Source organism: Molossus molossus, unplaced genomic scaffold (genome assembly GCF_014108415.1).
Source record: "Molossus molossus isolate mMolMol1 unplaced genomic scaffold, mMolMol1.p scaffold_m16_p_9, whole genome shotgun sequence".
Taxonomy (NCBI): domain Eukaryota; kingdom Metazoa; phylum Chordata; class Mammalia; order Chiroptera; family Molossidae; genus Molossus; species Molossus molossus.
In genome coordinates this window covers 97614480-97638351 of record NW_023425403.1, presented here as the reverse complement: position 1 = coordinate 97638351, position 23872 = coordinate 97614480, and the positions used below count along the sequence as shown (strand labels likewise).

At 40.7% G+C, this 23872-nt stretch overlaps 2 protein-coding genes across 2 annotated transcripts in view; both read left to right on the top strand.

The window, feature by feature from the left end:
- NEK3 (NIMA related kinase 3) overlaps positions 1-1232 on the top strand; it is a 28870-nt gene extending 27638 nt beyond the window's left edge. The window contains exons 14-15 of the mRNA XM_036250002.1: positions 607-733; positions 1142-1232. Of these exons, the coding sequence (XP_036105895.1) occupies positions 607-733; positions 1142-1217 (203 nt within the window). The 3' untranslated portion in view covers positions 1218-1232. The remainder of the gene's footprint in view (positions 1-606; positions 734-1141) is intronic.
- The window catches only part of NEK5 (NIMA related kinase 5), a 115257-nt gene continuing 92602 nt past the window's right edge, over positions 1218-23872 (top strand). The window contains exons 1-2 of the mRNA XM_036249999.1: positions 1218-1268; positions 8250-8388. Of these exons, the coding sequence (XP_036105892.1) occupies positions 8272-8388 (117 nt within the window). The 5' untranslated portion in view covers positions 1218-1268; positions 8250-8271. The remainder of the gene's footprint in view (positions 1269-8249; positions 8389-23872) is intronic.

Here is a 23872-nt window from a genome sequence, read left to right as displayed (position 1 = left end):
TTAACTCCCACTCATGCCTCAGCCAGGGCCAGGGATGGAACCTGCAACTCAGTTACATGCCCTTGATCGGGAATCAAACTATGACCCTTCAGTGTGAGGGCTGATGCTCTAACCACTGAACCACACCAAGCAGGGCAAGAAAGTAGTAGTTTTTTTTTTTAATCCTCACTCGAAGATATTTTTCTATTTATCATTAAATAGAGTTGGAGGGAGGGAGGGAGAGAGAGAAACATCGATGTGAGGGAGACATATTGACTGGTTGCCTCCTGCACGACCTGACCAGGCTGGGGACAAACCGCAACCAAGGAATGTGCCCTTGACCAAAATCGAACCCACAACTCATTTTTCTGCAGGCCGACTCTCTGACCGCTGAACCAAACAGGCCAGGGCAAGAAAGTAATGTATTTAAATTTAATATACATACTGATGCTTACTGGGCCTATTTTATGCCAGAAATCAGGTGGGTAATGTGGGGATGCACTGCAGAAGACATAGAACAGGGTGTCGTCCTCAATTAGCCAACAAGCTTTTGGAGGATTTTAGTTCAACATGCAGGAAATGAATGCCGTTTAAATTCACATGATTTCTGTTAATATTCCTCTGAAGGTTCAGAAGGGTTCTTGAAAGGTCCCTTGTCTGAAGAAACAGAAACATCAGACAGTGTTGACGGAGGTTACGATGCTGTCATTTTGGATCCAGAGAGAATCGAACCTAGACTGGATGAGGAAGACACGTACGTTATGATATACCTAGAAAGCTTTAGTGTGTGTGTGTTTGTGTGTGTGTCTTAAATTATACCTTAATAATGTCAGGTTTAATAGGAGGTTTACATCATAAATGAACATAATTTGATCTTTTGTCTAAGATAGGTAATGTGTGATGGCAATTACTGAATTCCTGGCTGAGCCATGTGTTTAAAGTTGTTCAGCTTGGACTTATTTTTTACTATATTACATGTTTATTGAAAATATTACAGAAAGAGTGAAAAAGGTGTTCTTTTGGAAGAACTAACAATTTTTTTCTCTCTTCAGGAGCTGGTTTTTTAAAAATGTAAATATTGTTATGGTGTTCTGTTTTGAACCCATCAACAAATACCATACTTCTAATTTGGAGGCTTAATATTCATCTCATTTTCTCACAGGGACTTTGAGGAAGACGACAACTACGACTGGGTGTCAGAACTGAAGCAGAGAGCTGGCTGGCAGGGAAGCGTCTGACGGCTGATGCCCAAGGAAACGTTCCTTAGTCACACTGAGTAGTTGTTTAAAGTGAGGAATTTATGTTTGAATAGTATTAGCTAACAGAATGTATATTTTCCCTTGGAAACAGAAGGGGTGGACTTTGAATATTTAAAATTGTTCCTGATTAGTTTAAAAAATCTACAACTCTTGTGAGTTTTTGAACTCAAAGGAGAAGTAAACTTTGGGCCCTGCAGTCAAAGAGAACAGAAATTAGATGCTCATTGTGTGTGATTGTGGGAAATTACTTTAAACTCTTTGGGTCCGAATTTCCTCAACTGTAACCTGAGGATAATAATATCTATCTCACTGGGATGCTGACTGGGGAGCATGAGAACAGCCCCTAATATTATTTGCATTGTCATGATTTCTTTTTATTACTATGTAACCCTTTTTACATTTCCTAAAGATTTGAGAATCTAAATATATTTAATTATAACATAATAATGTGTGCAGTTTTTCAATAAGACCTATCTCTGGGTAGTGATCAATGATCTTCAGTGATCTTTACTGACTACCAGGTGTCCTTAAATACAGCCCCTCACAGAATACACAGAAGGGCCCAGGTCAGAGGACCCACCCTGGGAAGAGTGGGATAGGCTGCATATCTTCTCAGAAGTCAGCCCTGTACACGAGAAAGGAATAGAGCCAACAGTAAGGAATCAGTATGGAAAGTATCAGAAATTAGAATGCAATGAAACTAATATAGATGATAGTATCCCACCATATATGGTCACCATGACACACTGTGCTGGATCCTGTCATTAAATTCGTGCTCTGTTAGTGAGGTGAGAATATTTACTAAAGAATAAACAACCTCCTCCCAGGGGATCCCACAGGGGCAAGTGTGGGAATAGCATAAACCTGACCTGATGTAGGGAACAATCCTCAGTGAAGAATAGGAGGAAAACAGTTGTGAAAATACAGTAGGATCATTAATAAGGATCTGCTGAAATACGGAATACAAAGAGCTTCTAAAGATGTAAACATTTTGCTCTGGCCAGTGTCACTCAGTGTTGTCCTATGCACTGAGAGGTCGCAGGTTTGATTCCCAGTCAGAGCACATGCCCGGGTTGTGGACTAGATCCCCAGTAGGGAGCGTGCAGGAAGTTGCCTATCAGTGTTTCTCTCTCCTTGATGTTTCTATCTCCCTCTCCCTTCCTCTCTCTCAAATCAATAAAACATTTTTTAAAAGATTTGAACTTTTTTTATTCTTTTTGTTTGTTTGTTTATCCTCACCTGAGGGTATTTTTCCATTTATCTTCAGATAGAGTGGGAGAGGGAGAGAGAGAAACATCGAAGTGAGAGAAACACATTGATTGGTTGGCTCCTGCACAACCCAACCAGGGCTGGGGACCTAATCTCAACTGAGGTACGTGCCCTTGAGCAGAATTGAACCTGCGACTCTTCAGTCCAAGGGCGGACGCTCTAACTGTTGAACCAAACCGACCAGGGCTAAACATATTTTATCTTAATGTACAAAAACTACTACAGACCTTCACACACACACCCCTCCCCAGTTTATATAAACATTTAGTCAGCCTTAGTCTCCTCTGCTCTCTGACTGTCTCTGTCTTTCCTTATTTTTCAGGACCTTGAGATTTTTGAGGAGTACTGGTTAGGTATTTTGTAGAATGTTCCTCAATTTGAGTTTGTCTGATGTTTTTCTCATAATGAGACTGAGCTTAAGGGTTTGGGGGAAGAATACCAAAGTGAATTGCTCTTCCCATCACATCATATCAGGGAGAATGTGGTAACATGACTTGTTACTAATTTTCCATTTCCATTATCTGTTCACTCTAAGCCAACCACTACATCTAGCCGGTACTCAAGTGGCGGGAAATTAAGCTCCACCTCCTGAATGGGGGGCAGGGTGTGATCCAATACTAAGTCATTCTGCTGCTTAAATTGTTCTAGCTTTGGCCATTGGGAGTTGTTTCAGGTTGACTCCTTTGTCCCTTGGAGATGCCCTCATCTTTTTATGTTTTGAGCACCTCCTTGCTTTCTGGCACTATAAGAAGATGGTCTGGACTTATCTTTTATCTTCTCTACACCAGCCCCAGAATCAGCCATTTCTTCAACGAGTCCTCGTTTCTTTCATTGTTTAGAAACCAATATCTGAGTGCTGGGTGTGCTTGTTGCTACAGGGGTGTCATTGCTTCTAGGCCCTCAGCAGAAAGAGCCAGGAAATTATATATATATATTATCATGTGTATATATACTCACATCTCTCTAGTCATTTCTTTATCTGTATGCATATTAAGCTAAGCATCAGTTTATACTGATGTGTTGACTCTAATCCTGTACCACAGGGTTCATTCTAGCCTTCCCCCCTTGCTTTTCTGTAACTTCTGCGTTTGACAGCAAGAAACCTGGCGTGTACCATCCAGCATCCACTTAGTTGTTCAACATCAGTATACATGTAAAGCAGTTTCCAAATTAACTCACACCCCTGTGAGAAACAAATTTACCAACTAAAATAGATTTTATGTATCGTTCTTTAACCTTACCATTCCAGTCAAAACATCATTTCTCAAAGTTACTTAGGCTAGCTCTTCCTTTTTTTCACCATTCCTAAAGGCTTCAAGAATAAGGTAGGCAGGGATAGTTTTAAGGATATTGCAGATACTCAGCTTCCATAAGTACTATATCTATACCTCTTAGTCATCTTAAATCTTATTGTAAACATTTCCAAACCATCAAACAAAGGGAACTTGGAATTATGTATAGTTATTGAGAGACTGAATGTGTCTTGATTGAATGACAAATCCTTTTGAAATCAGATGGCTTGCAGGGTTTTACTTTTTTAAAAAATATATTTTACTGATTTTAGAGAGAGAGGAAGAGAAAGAGAGAGAGAAACATCAGTGTGAGAGAGAGACATCAATGATATTGGCTGCCTCCTGCACACCCCCTACTGGAGATGGAGCCTGCAGCCCAGGCATGTGCCCTGACTGGGAATTGAACGGGGACCTCTCAGTTCGTTCAAGCACTGAGCCACATGGGCTGGGTCAGGGTTTTGCTTTTAATAAAATTTCAAGCCCTGGCCGGTTTGGCTCAGCGGTTAGAGCGTCGGCCCTCAGAATAGAGAGTCCCAGGTTTGGTTCCCGCTAAGGGCATGTACCTCGGTTGCAGTTTGTCCCCGCCCCAGTGGGGGTCATGTGGGTGGCAGCCAGTCGATGTGTCTCTCTCACATCGATGTTTCTCTCTCCCTCCCTCTCTCCCTTGCTCTCTATCTGAAGATGAATGCAAAAACGTCCTCGGGTGAGGATAAAATAAAGTAAAATTTCAAGAGACTCAATGGTTATAAACCATTTTTAGTGATAGATTACTATATGAGTCATGATATACAAGTAGGCAAGAATTGAGGGACTCTTTTAACAAAACTTCCAATTTCATTTACTTATATGAATGCTGTTTCTCAGCACTTACAGCTTTAAAGAGAGAAAAACAAGAGAATATTAAATCTTGTCTATTCCAGCAAAAAGTTAGCATTCTTCTATAGATACTAACTGAACTAATTGGGAGGGAGGAAGAAGAAAGCCCATTCAGGTCTTTAAGAGATGACTTTCTGATACAATTTTACTTTTTATAATTAATTAGTATTTATCAATGTAATTTATTTTATTTTGATCAATTGTGTACTACTAGTAATTTTAACCCAATAAAAAGCCTATGATCCAGGGGAAAATTAATTTCCATTTTCATAAGCCAGATGTATAGATATGCTTGTCCTGCTTCTTTAATAAATGAGCATGCTTTAATTTTTTAATAAATTCACTTTATCACAATGCAATCAAGACCTCTCATATAAATTTATATAAGACAAGAATCAAGGTTGGGGACAGCCTGCTCCCTCTAATTCAAGTGGCTGTCTAATAACACCTCTCTATACAAATTCAATATAGTATTCAAAAGTTCTATAAAAATGAACAAAAAATACATCTTTACTTCAATTGTTCCAATAGTCAAATGTTAGATCTGCATGAGAGTTGCACTGTAGCAGTTTGCTGGTCCAATTTAAGAGTTCAAAGTCCTCTGTGTATTTGGCCCAATTATGTTTGTATCCTAGATAAATTCAATTTTTTTAAAAAAAGGAAATTAGCCCTGGCCAGTGCGCCTCAGTTGGTTAAGCATTGTCTCGTACACCAAAAGGTCACTGGTTGGATTCCTGGTCAGGGCACATGCCCATGTTGGAGGTTTGATCCCTGGTCAGAGTATGTACTCGAGGAAACCGATTGATGTTTCTCTCTCACATCAATGTTTTTTTCTTTATTGATTTTTAGAGAGAGAGGAAAAGGGAGGGAGAGACAGAGAGAAACATTGATGAGAGAGAACACTGGCCGCCTCCTGCATGCCCCCCACTGGGGATTTGGCCCACAGCCTGGGCATGTGCCCTGACCAGGAATCGAATCAGCGACCTCTTGGTGCATGGGTCGTTGCTCAGTTACTGAGTCACACCTGCCAGGTGCCTTCTCCCTCTCTCTCTCTCTCTCTCTCTCTCTCTCTCCCCCCACCCTTCCTCTCTCTCTAAAAAAACAAAAAACAAAAAAACACATATTTTTAAGGAAACAGAAATTAAAGCAGAGACTCCATATAACAGCAGAAGGATATGTGCTACCAGAAGTTGTCCCTCCATGGCTAATGCAGAAATAAAAATTTGGAACCAAAAAAACAACACCATCCACTAATTTCAGCGGTGAGAATGATTCCTACCATTCCTTGCAAAAACAGTATCACCACAAAGCTGAAAAGTTGGATCATGAGGAGAAGACAGTATCTAAGAACACTGCCCCACAACCAAATGAAACACCTGTCATACTTATTAAGTTTAATAAACATAAACAAAATATGCCTAGACATCCAATTGCGCTGATGCCATATACACAGCCAAGTGTCCATCTCTTAGTATTTGAGACCCTGCACAAGAAACTTAACAGTCTCAGTTTAGCTCATTTGTAGAACTGGGAGTCTACTACCTTGCTGGATTGTTGCAAATGAGATAATATATGCAAAGCTGCTGGTACGCCACAAACAACGGGAGCGGTGAGCTTGCTGAGTTAGCAAAGGAGTTCCGACCCAAGGCAACGGGAGGTGACACCGCCGGGTCTCCAAACGCCCTGGCCTCTGACCCCTCTCCCGGTGCCGGTGCCGGGTGTGGACCGGTCCTCTCCCGGCTCGGGTCCCGCGCCCCGCCCAGGTTCCCCCGCACGGCTCCGCCCTGGCGGCCTGGAGGCGAGGCGGCTGCGGGACGCAGGTGCACCGGGAGGCTTCTCTCGCCCGTGGAGCCGTTGGAGCAGGTATGCAGCGGGTGGACCACCCTTGCTCTTTTCCCAAGCTGCTCCCTAGGGCTCTGGGATCCCCAGGGTAAAGGACGGAGCCCACACCCCGGGAGACCCAGGCGGCAGAGGAACAGTCTCCTGTGCGTCTGTCTCCATGGCAGTGCGCAGCCTACGCACTTCCTTTCCGAGTGTTTCTAAGGGAGAACAATTCTGCCCCAAATCTGGAACTTTCACTCCCCGGTTCCACCTTGGGAGGGTCGGGGTCCGTTAGTTCCCGCGTGCTGCCCTTGAGTTTCGATCCCCTATCTGCTTCCCTCAAAACTGGGGTGTCCGCAGCCTCCTTTGGGTGCAGAGCTGGTGCACAGTCCATCCCATCCAATCTACGCCCTTCCTACTCTGATACAAATTACTCAGAAACTAACTAACCTGGTTGGTGTGGTTGGGCGTCCTCCCCTACACCAAAAGGTGGAGGGTTTGATTCCTGGTCAGGGCACACATCCAGGTTTCGGGTTGGATCCCAGGTTGGGATGCTTGCGGGAGACAGCCAGCCCCCCACCCTCTCGTCCCCCTCTCTTTCCCCTCCTCTCAATCTCTAAAAACCAACTTTAAAATTTGTTAAAAAGAAAAAATAAAAACACAACCTGTCCACTCAGTCCATTAAAAGCCAGCCTTTTGCCCAGCGGTGTGGCTCAGTGGTTGAGCCTGGACCCATGCACCAAGAGGTGGACAGTTCCATTCCCAGTCAGGGCACATGCCCCGGTTCTGGGCCCAGTTCCCGGTCAGGGGCATGCAGGAGGCGGCCAATCGATCTTCTCTCTCATATTGATGTTTCTATCTCTTTCTCCCTCTCCCTCTTTCTAAAATCAATAAAGAAAACAAACAAATAAAAGCCAGCATTATGCCTTAACTGTTTTATGAAGGGGAGACAGTTTATAATAAAGTATTTCCATCTGTAGATGTTTGGTAGTGCTCCGAGTGCTGTGTAGCCAGGTGCCCACACCCTGCCAGGAGTCGCCCGACTGCCGGTTTCAGCTACCAGGAGAAGGTGGAGGCGTGACTTTCCAAAAATGGTGAACAGTTCTCGGTCAAGTTCCAAACAAAACAAAATTCAGACAAGCCTTATTTTACAGTTGTTGCATCCCTCGAAAATTGTTAATTAAAACTGTGTAAAAATTACTTTGAATTAAGATGTAAAATAGAGTTGGGTTCTAGCAGCAGATAAACGGATTTTTCCATGGACATGAATGTGTGGGAGACTCCAATGTTGTAGGGCCGTGCGACAATCCGTTATTGTGCCTACGGTCCCTTATATCCTGGAATCTTAGTATCCCACGCCTTAAGTGCTTCTAAATACCGAAGTGCCTCTCCGTCTCTGCCGAAAACAGGAAAAACAAAAAACCCCACAACTCTATAGAGTTCCGAAATGTCCCCTAGGGGGCAGTATTTTACCACTGAGAAAGGTTGGCTTGTAAAACTACACTGGCACAAGGACATTACTGCGTTATAGAGGTGTCAATGCCCGGGATCACAGCACTATAGTGTACCAGAGCAGAACTACAACCCAAGTGTGATCTCGGAGCCTATCCAGAAGAGTTATTTGACTCTGTCTTGATTGAGATCTGAAGGAAAGTTTTAGCAAAATGAGTTCTTTTAATCTTAGTGATCAATTTTCTAACTTTATTAACTTTTATGAAAAGTGTGCAATTAAATTTTATTTCTCTAATTTCAGGAACCTTTATGTTTTGGAAACCATGGATAAATATGATGTGATTAAGGCCATTGGGGAAGGTGCCTTTGGGAAAGCATACTTGGCCAAAGGAAAACTGGATAGCAAGCACTGTGTTATAAAAGAGATCAATTTTGCAAAGGTAAAATGAAGAAGTTCAAATTCTTATTCATATTCAGTGGTATATTCAGCTGGCTTTTAATCCAGTATGAAAAGGGAACACATTTTGTTTTGTATTGTTTTGTTTTGTTTTGACAAGTATGAATGAGTTGACTCTTGTTCACTCAGCCTCCTAAATCCATTTTCCAAACAGCAACCAATAATCTTATTTTAAGAAAAAGGAAAGAATAAAAAGAAAAGAATTCGTATCCCTCTGGCTCCTATGGCACTCCCTAGAGTGGCCTGCGAGGCCTGTGAGACCCTGCCCTCCTCTATGGCTGACTTTTCTGTTTTTCCCTAGGGTGGTGCACTTTTCTGACTGCCTTATCTTCCTCAGGTCACCTCCACAAGGACCTTCCCAAAACTGAACCTCAGTCACTCCTTATCACACCACCTGCTTTCTTTTCTTTCTTTTTTTTGTTGTTGAAGAGGTAGCCATATGATGTAGTCATATGTAGCCATGGAGTACTTGAAATATGGCTAATGCGACTGGGGAAGTGAATGAACATTTACTGGTTTATTTTCTTTTTCTAAATATGTTTTTATTGATTTTTTAAATTAAAAAAAATTTTAACTGGGAATAATAGTCACTGGCATTATTAGGAATTTTGTCAATCAACCTACCTCATGTATGTTGGATTTGACATCCATCTTTTATACTTACATTTTCTGGATTGATTTAGTAGAATTGGATATATAAAAGTGGGGTAATAAAACAGTAAAACAAACTCCATACCTCTACGGGTGTTAACAGTGGAGGGAGTTCTTCCCCCATGGGGGTCTGGCCAGTGCTCATTCTTTCCCATTTACTTTTTTTATTATTTTATTTATTTACTTATTTATTTATATTTTTTTATCCTCACCTGAGGATATTTTTCCATTGATTTTTAGAAAGAGTGGAAGGGAGGAAAGGGGAGAGAGAGAGAAACTGATGTGAGAGAGAGACATCGATTGGTTGCCTCCCGCACGACCCCTGCTGGGGTCAGGGATTGAACCTGCAACCCAGATACATGCCCTTGACTGGGAATTGAACCCACAACTCTTCAGTCCTCGATATGATGTTCTAACTGCTGAGCCAAACTGGCCAGGGCTATTTTTTTTTCCATTTAAAATTTATCTTTATTGTTGAAAGTATTACAGGTGTCCCTACTTTTTTCTCCTACTGACCCCCTTCTTTCTACTCCCCACCTCCGCCTTCACCGCACTATTATTTGTGTTCATTGGTTATGCATATATGCATATGTATCTCCCGACCCTTGCTCCCCTTGTGCTGGCATGTTTATAACCCCATAACTGATGATTGGTAAATTACTGTGCTGCTCCATAACTGATGATTGGGAAAGTCACTGTGTGCCCTCTAGCTGAACCTGTTTAGTCTAAATAACTTCAGTAAATTGGAATACTCCCTGAACCAATAAATTGTTGGGAGCCAGCTATGTGCCTGACAGTGCCTGACAGAGTCCACGGAGCCTGGAGGTCTTGAGTCAGAGACCCGACCTTTCCCACAATCTCAAGGAATCAGGCTTGCATTGTGTTTGTGCAGCTCGGGGCTAAGTGTGACCCAATGTACCTTGAAATACCTGAAATACCTAGGTGTGCCTGGGTGATCCTGTTATCCGCAAGGCAAACTAATTCTATACAGCATTGCTGTGGCCCTGGGCATTACATCAAGAAGATCCTATTTGCTGTAAGGTATAAAAGGCAGGTAATGAAGCGTGTCGGGGCTGATTCCGAAGACTCTGTCACAGGGGTGTTCGGAATCAGACGCGGGCCGGCTAATGAACGGCTTCTATTTGGACTTCAATTTCTGATGGTCTTTCTTTGACTCTGTCGCACCACAATATTTGGAGGCCCCAGGGCTGATCTCCAAGAACTCGGGTTGGCTTTGCTCTCTATTTGGCTTTACTTTGGCTCTGGTGGTCTCTTGGTTCTCTCGTGCCACAACACCTTTCTTCTGAGTTTCCTCAGTCTATTCCCTACTTCCATGTCTCTGGATCTATTTTGTTCGTAAGCTTATTTTCTTCATTAGAGTCTACATATAAGTGAGATCATGTGATATTTGTCTTTCTCTGACTGGCTTATTTCACTTGGAATAATATTTTCCATGTCCTTCTATGCTGTCTCAAGGGTAAGAGATCCTTCGTTTTTACAGTGGCTTAGTATTCCATTGTGTACATGTACCATAGCTTTTATATCTACTCATCTACTGATGGACACTTGGGCTGTTTCCAGATCTCAGCTATTGTACGTAGCTCTGCTATGAACATAGAGGTGCATGTATTCTTCTTGATTAGTGTTTCAGGCTTCTTAGGATATACTCCTAGAAGTGGAATCACTAGGTCAAATGGCAGTTCCATTATTAATTTTTTTGAGGAAACTCCATACTGTTTTCCATAGTGGCTGCACCAGTCTGCATTCCCACCAACAGTGTACTAGGGTACCCTTTTCTCCACATCCTGTCTAGCACTTGTTGTTTGATGATTTGTTGATGGCAGTCATTCTGGCAGGTGTAAGGTGAGACCTCATTGTTGTTTTAATTTGCATCTCTCTGATGATTAGTGATGTTGAGCATTTCTTCATATGTCTCTTGACTGTTGGTATGTCCTCTTTGGAGAATTGTCTATTCAGGTCCTCTGCCCCTTTTTTTTTGTTTTTTTGTTTTTCTTTTTTTTACCTAATATCTCTGCCCATTTTTAATTGGATTGTCTTCCTTTTTTTTTTTTTGCAATTTTTATTAATTTATTTTTGTTTCAGATGTTTCTCCTTTCCCCCCACCCTAGAAACCCTCTCCCGACCTTGTGCCCCCCCACCCCCCACAGCATTATTGTTATCTATGTCCACTGGTTACACATACATGCATATAAGGTCTTTGGTTTATCTCACCAAGATATTCTTTTTTATTATTATTAATTAATTAATTTATTTTTATTACAGTTATTTCTCCTTTTGCCCCCACTTATTCCCCCCTTCTCCTCCCTCCCTGCCCTGTCCCCAGCTTTGTTGTCCATGTCCATTGCTCATACATACATGCATATAAGTTCTGTGGTTTATCTCTCCCCCACTAACCTCTCTTCTGGGGATTGTCAGTCTGTACCCCGCTTCCTTGTCTCTGGGACTACACCATTCCTCAGACTGTTAATGTTCATTATATTCCACAAATAAGTGAAATCATATGATACTTGTCTTTCTCTGTATGGCTAGTTTCGCTTAGGATAATACTTTCCAGGTCCTTCCATGTCGTCTCAAAGGATAAGAGATCTTTCTTATCACTGCATAGTACCCAATTGTGTATATGTACCACTGCTTTTTCATGCATTCATCTACTGATGGACATTTGGGCTGTTTCCAGATCTTAGCTATTGTAAATGGGGCTGATATGAACATGGGGTACATATATTCTTTCTGAGTGGTGTTTCAGGCTTCTTAGGGTATATTCCTAGAAGTGGGATCACTGGGTCAAATGGAAGTTCAATTTTTAATTTTTTGAGGTAACACCATAGTGTTTTCCATAGTGGCTGCACCAGTCTACTTTCCCACCAACAGTGTACTAGAGTCCCCTTTTCACCATACCCTCGCCAACACTTGTTGGTTGATGATTTGTTGATGGTGGCCATTCTGACAGGTGTGAGGTGATACCTCATTGTTGTTTTAATTTGCATCTCTCTGATGATTAGTGATGTTGAGCATTTCTTCATATGTCTCTCAGCCATTTGTATGTCCTGTTTGGAGAGGTGTCTATTTAGTTCGTCTGCCCATTTTTTAATTGGGTTTTTTGTCTTCCTTTTGTTGAGTTGTATGAGCACTCTCTATATATTGGAAATTAACCCCTTATCTGATATATCATTGGCAATGATGCTCTCCCATACAGTGGGTTGCCTTTCCATTTTGATAATTGTATCTTTTGCTGTGCAGAAGCTTTTGAGTTTGATGTAGTCCCATGTGTTCATTTTCTCCTTTGTTTCTGTTGCCTTAGGTGATGTATCAGTAAAAATTCTGCTGCGTATGATGTCTGAAATTTTGTTGCCTACATTTTCTTCTAGGATTTTTATGGATTCTTGAGTCACATTTAAGTCTGTTATCCATTTTGAGTTTATTCTTGTGTATGGTGTAAGTTGATGGTCTAATTTCATTTTTTTTTTTTTTTTCATGTAGCTGTCCAATTTTCCCAACACCATTTATTAAAAAGGCTGTCTTTACTCCACTGTATGCTCTTGCCACCTTTGTCAAATATTAATTGAGAATATTGCCTTGGGTCCATTTCTGGGTTCTCTGTTCTGTTCCACTGGTCTATATGCCTGTTCTTGTGCCAGTACCAGTCTGTTTTGATTACAGTGGCTTTGTAGTATAACCTGAAATCTGGTAATGTGATCCCTCCAACTTTGTTCTTCTTTTTCAAGGTTGCTGTGGTTATTCAAGGTCTTTTTTGGTTCCATATAAACTTTTGAAATATTAGTTCTAGTTCTGTGAAGTATGCTGTTGATATTTTGATGGGGATTGCATTGAATCTATAGATTGCTTTGGGTAGTATGGACATTTTAATGATGTTGATTCTTCTAATCCATGAACTTCTTCTACTTTTTTATATCTTCCTCTATTTCTTTTTTCAATGACCTGTAGTTTTCTGCGAATAGGTCCTATATGTGCTTCTACTTTTTTATATCTTCCTCTATTTCTTTTTTCAATGACCTGTAGTTTTCTGCGAATAGGTCCTATATTTTTTGGTTAAGTTTATTCCTAGGTACCTTAATTTTTTTGCCGCGATGGTAAATGGGATTTTTTTTTTAGTTTTTCTTTCTGTGAGTTCATCATTGGTGTATAAGAATGCCATCGATTTCTTGACATTAATTTTGTATCCTGCTACTTTGCCAAATTCATTGATTAAGTCTAGTAAGTTTTTGATGGAGTCTTTGGTGTTTTCTATGTATAGTAGCGTGTCATTTGCGAATAATGACAGTGTCATTTCCTCCTTTCCAATGTGGATCCCTTTTATTTTTTCTTCCTGTCTGATTGCTGTGGCTAAGATTTCCAGTACTATGTTAAATAAGAGTGGCAAAAGTGGGCATCCTTGTCTTGTTCCTGTTCTTAAGGGAAATGCTTTTTTTTTTTTTTTTTTTTTTATCCTCACCCGAGGACATTTTTCCACTTTTTGTTCAGGTAGAGTGGGAGGGAGAGAGAGGAACAGAGAGAGAGAGAGAAACATCGACGTGAAAGGGACACATCGAGTGGCTGCCACCCGCACAACCGACCAGGGCCGGGGACAAACTGCAACCGAGGTACATGCCCTTAGCGGGAACCGAACCCGGGTCTCTTGGGACCGCAGGCCAACGCTCTAACCGCTGAGCCAAACCGGCCAGGGCAAATGTTTTTTTTTTTTGTTTGTTTGTTTTTTTTATCCTCACCCGAGGATATTTTTCCATTTTTTGTACAGATAGAGTGGGAGGGAGAGAGAGGAAGGGAGAGAGAGAGAGAAACATCGATGTGAAGGGACACATCGAGTGGCTGCCACCCGCACGACCAACCAGGCCGGGGACAAACTGCAACCGAAGTACGTGCCCTTAGCGGGAACCGAACCCGGGTCTCTCCAGACCGCAGACCGACGCTCTAACCGCTGAGCCAAACTGGCCAGGGCAAGGGAAATGCTTTTAATTTTTGCCCATTGAGTATGATGTTGGCTGTAGGTCTTTCATATATGACCTTTATTATGTTGAGATATGATCCCTCTTTTCCCAGATTGCTGAGCATTTTTATCAGAAATGGATGCTGGATTTTGTCGAATGCTTTTTTGTTTGTCTTCCTTGTGTTGCGTTGTATGAGTATTTTATATGTTTTGGAAATTAACCCCTTATCCATTATATCTTTGGCAAATATGTTCTCTCATAAAGTGGGTTCTCTTTTCATTTTGATGCTGGTTTCTTTTGCTGTGCAGAAGCTTTTTATTTTGATGTAGTCCCATTTGTTTATTCTTTTCTTTGTTTCTCTTGCTCTAAGCGATGTATCGGTGAAAATTCTGATATGTGAGATGTCTGACATTTTGCTGATCGTGTTTTCTTCTAATATATTTATGGTTTCATGACTTACATTTAAGTCTTTTATCCATTTTGAGTTTATTCTTGTGTATGGTATAAATTGGTGGTCTAGTTTCATGTTTTTGCATGTTCCTGTCCAGTTTTCCCAATAAAATTTATTGAAGAGACAGTCTTTTTTCCATTGTATGATCTTGCTTTCTTTGTCAAATATTATTTGAGCATAATAACTTGGATCGATTTATGGGCTCTCTATTCTATTCCATTGATGTACATACCTACTCTTATACCAGTACCAAGTTGTTTTTATTACAGTGGCTTTGTAATATAGACGTCTGGTATTGTGATCCCACCCACTTTGTTCTTCTTTCTCAAGATAGCTGTGGCTATTTGGGGGTCTTTCTTGATTCCATATAAATTTTTGGAGAGTTTGTTCTAGATCTATGAAATATGTCATTGGTATTTTAATAGGGATTATGTTGAATCTATAGATTGCTTTGGGCAATATGGACATTTTAATTATGTTAATTCTTCCAGTCCATGAACATGGTATATACTTTCACTTTTGTATATCTTCCTCTATTTCTTTTTTCAAAGTCCTGTAGTTTTCTGAGAACAGGTCTTTTACCTCCTTGTTTAAGTTGATTCCTAGGTATCATAACTTTTTTTGGTGCAATTGTAAATGGGATTGTTTTTATAGTTTCTCTTTTGGAGAGTTCATTATTGCTATATAAAAATTCCATAAATCCCTGGTCAGTTTGGCTTTGCAGTTAGAGCATTGGCCCATGGACTGAAGGGTCATAAGTTTGATTCCTGGTCAAGGACACATACCTGGGTTGCAGGTTTGATCCCTGGCCTCAGTCAGGGTTATGGGGGAGGCAGCCAATTGATGTATCTCTCTCACATCAATGTTTCTCTGTCTCCCTCCCTCCCTCCCTTCCACTCTATCTGAAAAAAAAAGAAAAGAAAAGAAATTCAATGGAAAAATAACCTCAGGTGAGGATTCCTCATCTGAGGTTATTTTTCCATTTATCAGATAGAGTGGGAGAAAGAGAAACATTGATGTGAGAGAGACAAATCGATTGGTTGCCTTCCGCACGACCCTGACCAGTGCTGGGGACCAAACCACAACAAAGGTACGTTCCATTGACTGGAATTGAACCTGAGGGTCTTGGGTCTTGGGGCCAACTCTCTAAACACTGAGCAAAACTGGCCGGGGCCTCAGGTGAAAATTTCATTATTATTGTTATTATTTTTAATCCTCACCTGAGGATATTTTTTCCATATATCTTCAGATACAGTGGGGGGAGGGGGTGCTGGGGATAGGGAGAGAGGAAGAAACATTGATGTGAGAGGGACACACAGACTGGTTGCATCCTGCAGAACCCTGACCAGAGCTGGGAACTGAATTGCAACTGAGGTATGTGCCCCTTGACTGGAATCGAACCCGTGACTCTTTAGTCCATGGGCCGACACTCCAACCTGTGAGCCAAACTGACCAGGGCGCAGGTGAGGATTTTAACAACAACAACTGCCGTCAATTTCTGGATGTTAATTTTGTATCCTGCTACTTTGCTGAATTTATTTATTAAATCTAGTTGATTTTTGGTGGAGTCTTTAGGGTTGTCTATGTACAATATCGTGTCATCTATGAATAATGTCAGTTTCACTTCCTCCTTTCCAGTTTGGATGCCTTTTAGTTTTTCTTTTTGTCTGATTGCTGTGGCTAAGACTTCCAGCACTACGTTGAACAAGAGTGGTGAAAGCAGATATCCTTGTCTTGTTCTGGACAGCTTCACAGGGGTGTTTTACCAAACATTCAAAGAAGAACTAACACCTCTCCTCCTCAAACTATTCCAAAAAATTCAAGAGACAGAAAGACTTCCAAGCTCTTTTCATGAGGCCATCATTAGCCTAATTCCAAGACCAGATAAAGACATCACAAAGAAAGAAAATTACAGGCCAGTATCCATGGTGAACATCTATGCCAAAATCCTCAACAAAATATTAGCAGACTGGATCCAGCAATATATTTAAAATATTATTCACCATGACCAAGTGGGATTTATCCCAGGGATGCAAGACTACAATATTTGCAAATCAATAAATGTGATATACCACATAAACAACATGAAAGATAAAAATCATATGACTATATTGGTAGATGCAGAAAAAGCATTTGACAAAATCCAGCACCCATTTTTTATAAAAATTCTCAGCAAAATGGGAACAGAAGGATCATACCTCATAATAAAGGCCATATATGACAAACCTACAGCCAACATCATACTCAGTGGGCAAAAAATAAAAGTGTTTTCCTTGAGAACAGCAAGACAGGGATGTCCACTTATACCTTTATGTTTTCTCACATACAAATCCTTTCCACTCCTGCCTCTGTGCTCTTGCATGGGGCTCTACTTTAAAGAAGGTCTTTGCCTGCCCATCTCCAGCTATCAGGGTCCCACTTGTTCAAGCCTGAGCTCCAGGATACTTTCCAGGGTCTCCCCACTCTAAATACTAATCTTTCTTTCTCTGTAAACTCCATAGCTTTTTATTTGTACTGCTGTTATATTACTGATTGCTTTCTACTTTGATGTGCTGTTGCTATTTATTTTGTGTTTTCTTCCCCTTCTTAAATCGTGTGTTCTTTGCAGGCAGAATCCATGTCTCATACATCTTGATATTCCATACAGCACCTGATAATGCTTTACATCAGCAGGTATTCAGTAAATTCTTACTGGATAAATGATTCAGTAGATAGATACTTTGAGCTCAATTGTTAAGCTAGTGCATATTTAAGAAGAATAAAATCATTTTTCCAATGCAAAACATTTAATAAATTGTCAAATATATGGTTGTTAGAATTATCTAAATATTATAAAAGTTGACATGTCATATTAGCTGATTCTATAAAATAAAATCACATATTGACAATAGCTTCTTCAATACAAGAATACCCCATCAATAATACAAATGGCATATTAAAATAAGAGAGACATTGTTTAGACATTTAAACCAAAGTAACTTTGACTAGACTAATTACATTTATTCATTACGCACAGTAAATTTAGTATAGTCACTAATAACAAAGTTTTATGTGCAATTTTACATGCTTTCATAAATCTTCCAGTACAGCTCCCATAGTAGTATCCTTTTGCTGTCCATGTTCATTTATATACAGGTGTACCATACATCATACTTAAGACTATTTCACTTCATAATTAAACTTGTTAATAGATTTGTATTGGCCAAATTAAACTTCAGTGATGACAGAGTTTAACAAAGAAAACTCTTGAAAGTATATTCTAATTTGTTTAATTACATGAATACTATTAGTATAAAAGTGTTTTAATTTAAAAAAATAAAAAACTAATTGGGAGGTGAATCTGTTACCCAAATTCAAGGGGTTTGCCTCTTGGAGTGCTGAATTCAAGAATAAGACGTAGTTGTCCTTAGGTAGTTTTACTTATTTGCAGCAAATAAAGGAGATGGGTTCACATCCAAAGCTTTGCCTTCTGGAAGAGGCTTAACCATTGTTTATGTATACTATTTAGTCAATTATAGGTTGATATCTTTTTGGTAGTTGACTACATTTACCTGTTGGGTTCCAGTAAAATTGCAGCTGCAAAATACTGTGTGCTGTATTTTAACATTCAGCAAGAATAGCATTTGGTAAGAACTGTCCAGACTTTGAGACCCTTGTCCTATCTAACAAAACCTGAGTAAATATATATATGTGCATTTCATAGTATCTCTCTAATTCTTTAATATAGATCATCAAAAGTTTATTATATTTTTCTAATATAGCACTGATTTTTTTTTCATCCTTTTACTCATGAACAACCTTTATCTCCATACCATAAATAAGTAGAATGTTATAGTAGGCCTCATTATTCTCCCCCCCCTTTTTTTTTCAGATAGAACAGGAGGGAGAGAGTGAGGAAGAGAGAGAGAGAGAGAAACATCGATGTGAGAGAGACACATCGACTGGTTGCCACCCACACAACCCCAACCGGGGCTGGGGACAGACTTCAACCGAGGTACATGCCCTTATCGGAAACCGAACCCAGGACTCTCTGGTCCCCTGGCCAGCATTCTAACCGCTGAGCCAAACCAGCCAGGGCATTATTCTCCCTTTTCCATACTTGTTTATGTTATCAAGTTTGCCCAGCCACATCTGTGTCACAGTGTTACTATTTATTACTTCATTCTTCCTTTCTACTCTAATGCAGTTTTTCATTACTTCTTTTCTTGAGAAACTTACAGTTCTTAATTCTCTAGTGCCTCTCTACCCAGTAAACTCTAGAACCCAGAACTTAAGTTGCTTTTTTTTGTTACAAGTACCAAAACACTAATATTTTCTATCTTTTTTTTCCCATTTAAACATGTATTAGTATTTAGTATTAGGTTTGGGAAACAATTTATATTTTTCGATTATCTTCAGATAGAGTGTGAGGGAAAGAGAGAGAGAGAGAGAAAGAGAGAAACATCGAAGTGAGAGGGACACATCAACAGGTTGCCTCTCGCACAACCCTGACCAGGGCCGGGACGAACTGCAACCAAGGTACAAGCCCTTGGCCAGAATCAAACCTGCGACTCATTGGACCATAGCCTACGCTCTAACCACTGAGCAAAACCGTCCAGGGCTTTACTCCTTTTTAAAAAAAAATATTTTTTATTTTTAAATTACAGTTGACATACAATATTATATTAGTTTCAAATGTACAACCCAGTGACTAGACATTTATGCAACTTACTAAGTGATTCCCCTACATCAATTTGGTACCCATGTAACACCCTTCATAGTTATTAGAATATTATTAACTATGTTCCCTATGCTGTATTTTACATCTCCATGACAATTTTGTAACTACCAATTTGTACTTCTTAATCCCTTCACCCATCCCCCTCAACCCACTTTCATCTGGCAACCATCAAAATGTTCTCTATATCTATGAGCTTGTTTATTAGTTGGTTTTGTATTTTGTATTCCCATATAAGTGAAATAATATGGTATTTGTTTTTCTCTGTCTAACTTATTTTACTTAGCATAATACCCTCTAGATTCATCCACTGTTGCAGATGGCAAGGTTTCATTCCTTTTTTATGGCTGCATAATATTCTATTGGTATATGTCCCACTTATTTATCCATTCATCAATTGATGGACACAGGTTGCTTCCATATCTTAACTATTGTAAACAATGCTGTAACGAACATATGGATGCATATGCCCTTTTGTGTTACTGTTTTGGATTTCTTTGGATAAATATCCAGAAGTGGAATTGTTGGGTTCTTCTTTGTCTCTTGTTTATAGCCTTTGTTTTAAAGTCTATTTTGTCTTATATAAATATTGCTACCACAGCTTTTTTGTTTGTTTGTTTCCATTTTCATAAAATATTTTTCCATCCGTTTACTTTCAGTCTTTTGATCAGGAATTAGTCTCTTGTAGGCAGCATATGTAAGGGTCTTGTTTTCTTATCTGTTGAGACACCATATATCTTTTTATTGGAGTATTTAATCTATTTACATTTAAAGTAATTATTGATAGCCCTGGCCAGTTTGGCTCAGCGGTTAGAGCGTCTGCCTGCGGTCCGGAGAGACCCGGTTTCGGTTCCCGCTAAGGGCACGTACTTCGGTTGCAGTTTGTCCCCGGCCCTGGTTGGTCGTGCGGGTGGCAGCCACTCGATGTGTCCCTTCACGTCGATGTTTCTCACTCTCTCTCCCTTTCTCTCTCTCCCTCCCACTCTGTCTGTGCAAAAAATGGAAAAGTGTCCTCAGGTGAGGATTAAAAAAAAAACAAAAAACAAATAAAGTAATTATTGATAAGTTGTAGTTATTGACATTTTATTATTCATATTTTGATTTTTTTCTTTTCTTAACATTTTAGAATTTAAAAAAAGTTTTTAATTGATTTTTAAAGAGAGAGGAATGGAGAGGGAGAGAGATAGAGAAACATCAGTGAGAGATGTGGGCATCGGGCCCACAACCTGAGCATGTGCCCTGATGAGGAGTCGAACCAGCAGCCTCTTGGTGCATGGGTCGATGCTCAACCACTGAGCCACGCCGGCTGGGCTTTCTTCTTCAAGTAGTCTCTTTAACATTATTTTGTAATACTGGTTTGATGGTGATGAACTCCTTTAGCTTTTTCTTGTCTGGGAAGCTCTGTATCTCCTTTGATTCTAAATGACAGCTTTGCTGGGTAGGGTGATGTTGGTTGTAGCTCCTTGCTTTTCATCACTTTGAATATTTTGTGCCATTCCCTTCTGGCCTGCAAAGTCTCTGTTGAGAAATCATCTGACAGTCTTATGGGAGCTCCCTAGTAGGTAACTAATTGATTTTCTCTTGCTGCTTTTATGATTTTCTCTCTATCTTTAACCATTGGGACTTTAATTATGATGTGTCTTGGTGTGGGCCTTTTGGGTTCATCTTGTTTGAGGCTGAATACTTTCTGGGCTTGTATGTCTATTTCCTTCACCTGGTTAGGGAAGTTTTTCATCATTCCTTCATTTTTTTAAAGGTAATTTTTTTCCCCTTTATTATGTTTTTATTGATTTTAGAGAGAAAGGAAGGGTGAGAGAGAAACATCAATGAGAAAGAAATATCGATTGTCTGCCTCCCACACTACCCTACTGGGGATCGAGACTGCAACCTGGAAACGTGTCCTGATTGGAGTCAATCTGGCTACCTCTTGGTGTGTGGGATGATGCTCAACCAACTGAGCCACACCAGTCAGGGTGCATCATTATTTATTTAAATAGGTTTTTAATTCCTTCCTCTCTTTCTTCTCCTTCTGGTACTTCTATGATGTGAACGTTGGTACACTTGATATTGTCCCAGAGGTTTCTTAAACTATGCCCATTTAAAAACTTGTTTTTATTTTTGCTGCTACCTTATTCTCCAAATCACTGATTTGATCATCTGCTTCATCTAATCTGTCAATTTCTTCTAATATATTCTTCATTTCAATTATTTTGTTCTTTATTTCTGACTGGTTCTTTTTATGTGTTCTATATCCATTTTACTGCTTCCTATCTCTTCGTTGAAGTGTTCACTGAGATCGTTGAGCATCCTAATAACCAATGTTTTGAACTCTGCATCTGGTACATTGTTTGTCTTCATTTTGTTGAGTTCTTTTTCTGGAGTTTTGTTCTGTTCTACATTTTAGGATATGTTTATTTGTCTCTTCATTTTGGCTTCCTCCCTATGTTTGTTTATATATCTAAGGTAGAGTGGCCTTATGTACTAGGTGTCTGTGAAGCCTAAAAGACAGACTTCCTGGCCACCTGAGCTGGCTGCTTCGGTGTGTCCCTTGCATGCTCTCCCTGATTACTGTTGGTGTGTCAATGGGAGGCATTGATCCTCAGGTTGGTTGGTTCCAAGGACTGGCCCTGACTACAGCAGAGTAGCTGTTGTGCTTGGGCTGACCCTATGGAGCAGGATTTGGTTTAGCAGGTATCTGGTGACAGTTGTGAGTATGTCATTTGTGGAGGTGATTGAGTGGGCTGATGCTGGCTATCAGGTGTTTTGGTTCTGAGGTCTTTTGGGAGGGGCTCTGGTACAGACCAAGGTCAGCAGCTGCGTGTACCCTGCCTGGGGCCACTTGGTATGAGCAACAAAGTGATCTGCAAATGGTTGCCACTTGCGCTGGGCTTGGAGGTGCCTGGGAGAGGCTAAACGGCAAACTGAGGCTGGCTGCCATTAGTGCCAGGCTTGGAGCTGCCTAGCAAGAGGTATGGGACACACAGAGGCCAATACTGCTTCTTTGAGGTTTGTAAACCTTTGAGAAATTTTAGGAAAGTCCAAGGCATGTGCCAAGACAGACTGAATGGAAAAGTCACTGGAAGCGGCTTGGGTTGTCCCAAAAGTTTGGTGAGGCTGGGTATCAGGGAATCACCAGCATGGGATGAAGTGTGTTAGCCAGGTTAGCAGAAACTCAGACAAGGTACCTGCCCGCACCTGCACGCTGGGTGGGGGAAGGGCTCAACACGGGAACAATATCCTCTGCTAGCACTTATGTCTGGGAGAGAGCTACTACTCCAGCCTTCACTCTGAAGCCGAGCAATTCAGTTCCTCCCCATATGGCCCTGGCAGCTTTCAGGCTGCCACCTCAGTGCAGGATCTCAGAGTGAGTGAGTCCATAAACGAGTGAGTCTATGCGTGGGCCCTTTAAAAGGAACGCCTGGGACTCAAGAAGCTCTCTGTCTCACTTAGCCACAATCTCCACTGGTTTTCACAACCAGAAGTTATGAGGATTTCTCTTCCCGGGACTGGAACCATGGACTGGGGAGCCTGTTGTGGCTCTGGGACCCCTCACTCCTCGGAGAGAAACTCAGCATCTGAGATATCCGTCCCAGAATTTTTTTTTAATCCTCACCCAAGGACATTTTTCCATTTTTTTGTTCAGATAGAGTGGGAGGGAGAGAGAGGAAGAGAGAGATAGAGAAACATAGACGTGAAAGGGACACATCGAGTGGCTGCCACCTGCACAAACCAACCAGGGCCGAGGACAAACTGCAACTGAAGTATGTGCCCTTAATGGGAACCGAACCCAGGTCTCTTGGGACCACACACTGATGGTCTAACCACTGAGCCAAACTGGCCAGGGCATTTTTTTAAAAAATAAATCTTCACCCAAGGATATTTTTCCTTTGGCTTTCTGAAGCGGGGTGGGGGTGTGGGAGACAGAGAGAGAGAGAGAAACATCAATGTGAGACACATCTATTGGTTGCCTCCTGCATGACCCTGACCAGGGTCAGGGATCAAACCACAGCTGAGGCACGTGCTTTGACTAGAATTGAACCTGAGATTTTTTGGTCCATAGACCGATGCTCTAACTACTGAGCCAAACCGGGCAGGGTACCTCCCAGATTTTTAACTGCTACATGTGGGTTGTACCAGCTCATACCTATTCTGCAATCTTGACCAGAAACCAAAAATTTAATATTTTCTATCATCATCCAACCATTATTTTTTATTTCTTGCCACATAAAAGTGTTGTTTTCTTGATTATAAAGATAGAAATTTTGAAAAGAATTAATAGGGAAAAAAAGACCATTTAGAGGAAAATAAAAATCACTTATAAGCTCTCTCTTACTCACTAGTACCATTATTGTGAATTGTTCTCCAGGCTAATTTTAATGCATAAATGTACTACTCTATAAGTTATTCGAATGATTGGTGTTGTGGTGGATATACTCTTTTATAGCAGCTTTTTACATGTAGCAAATACTATTGTGAATACTTTCTCATGTTGTCAGGGACAGAGACTGGGCAGTGAGCCCGTCTGCCTCGGGCCGGCCTGGAGTGTGTGGGTTCCTGACTTTGTACATGAAAGATTTCACAATACAAGCCCAGGTGATTTTGAGAGTATGTCTATAAAAGCTGGGGACAGTGACACAAAGACAGGACTTAGAGTAGAAGAAGCAACAGGAAAGAGCCAAGG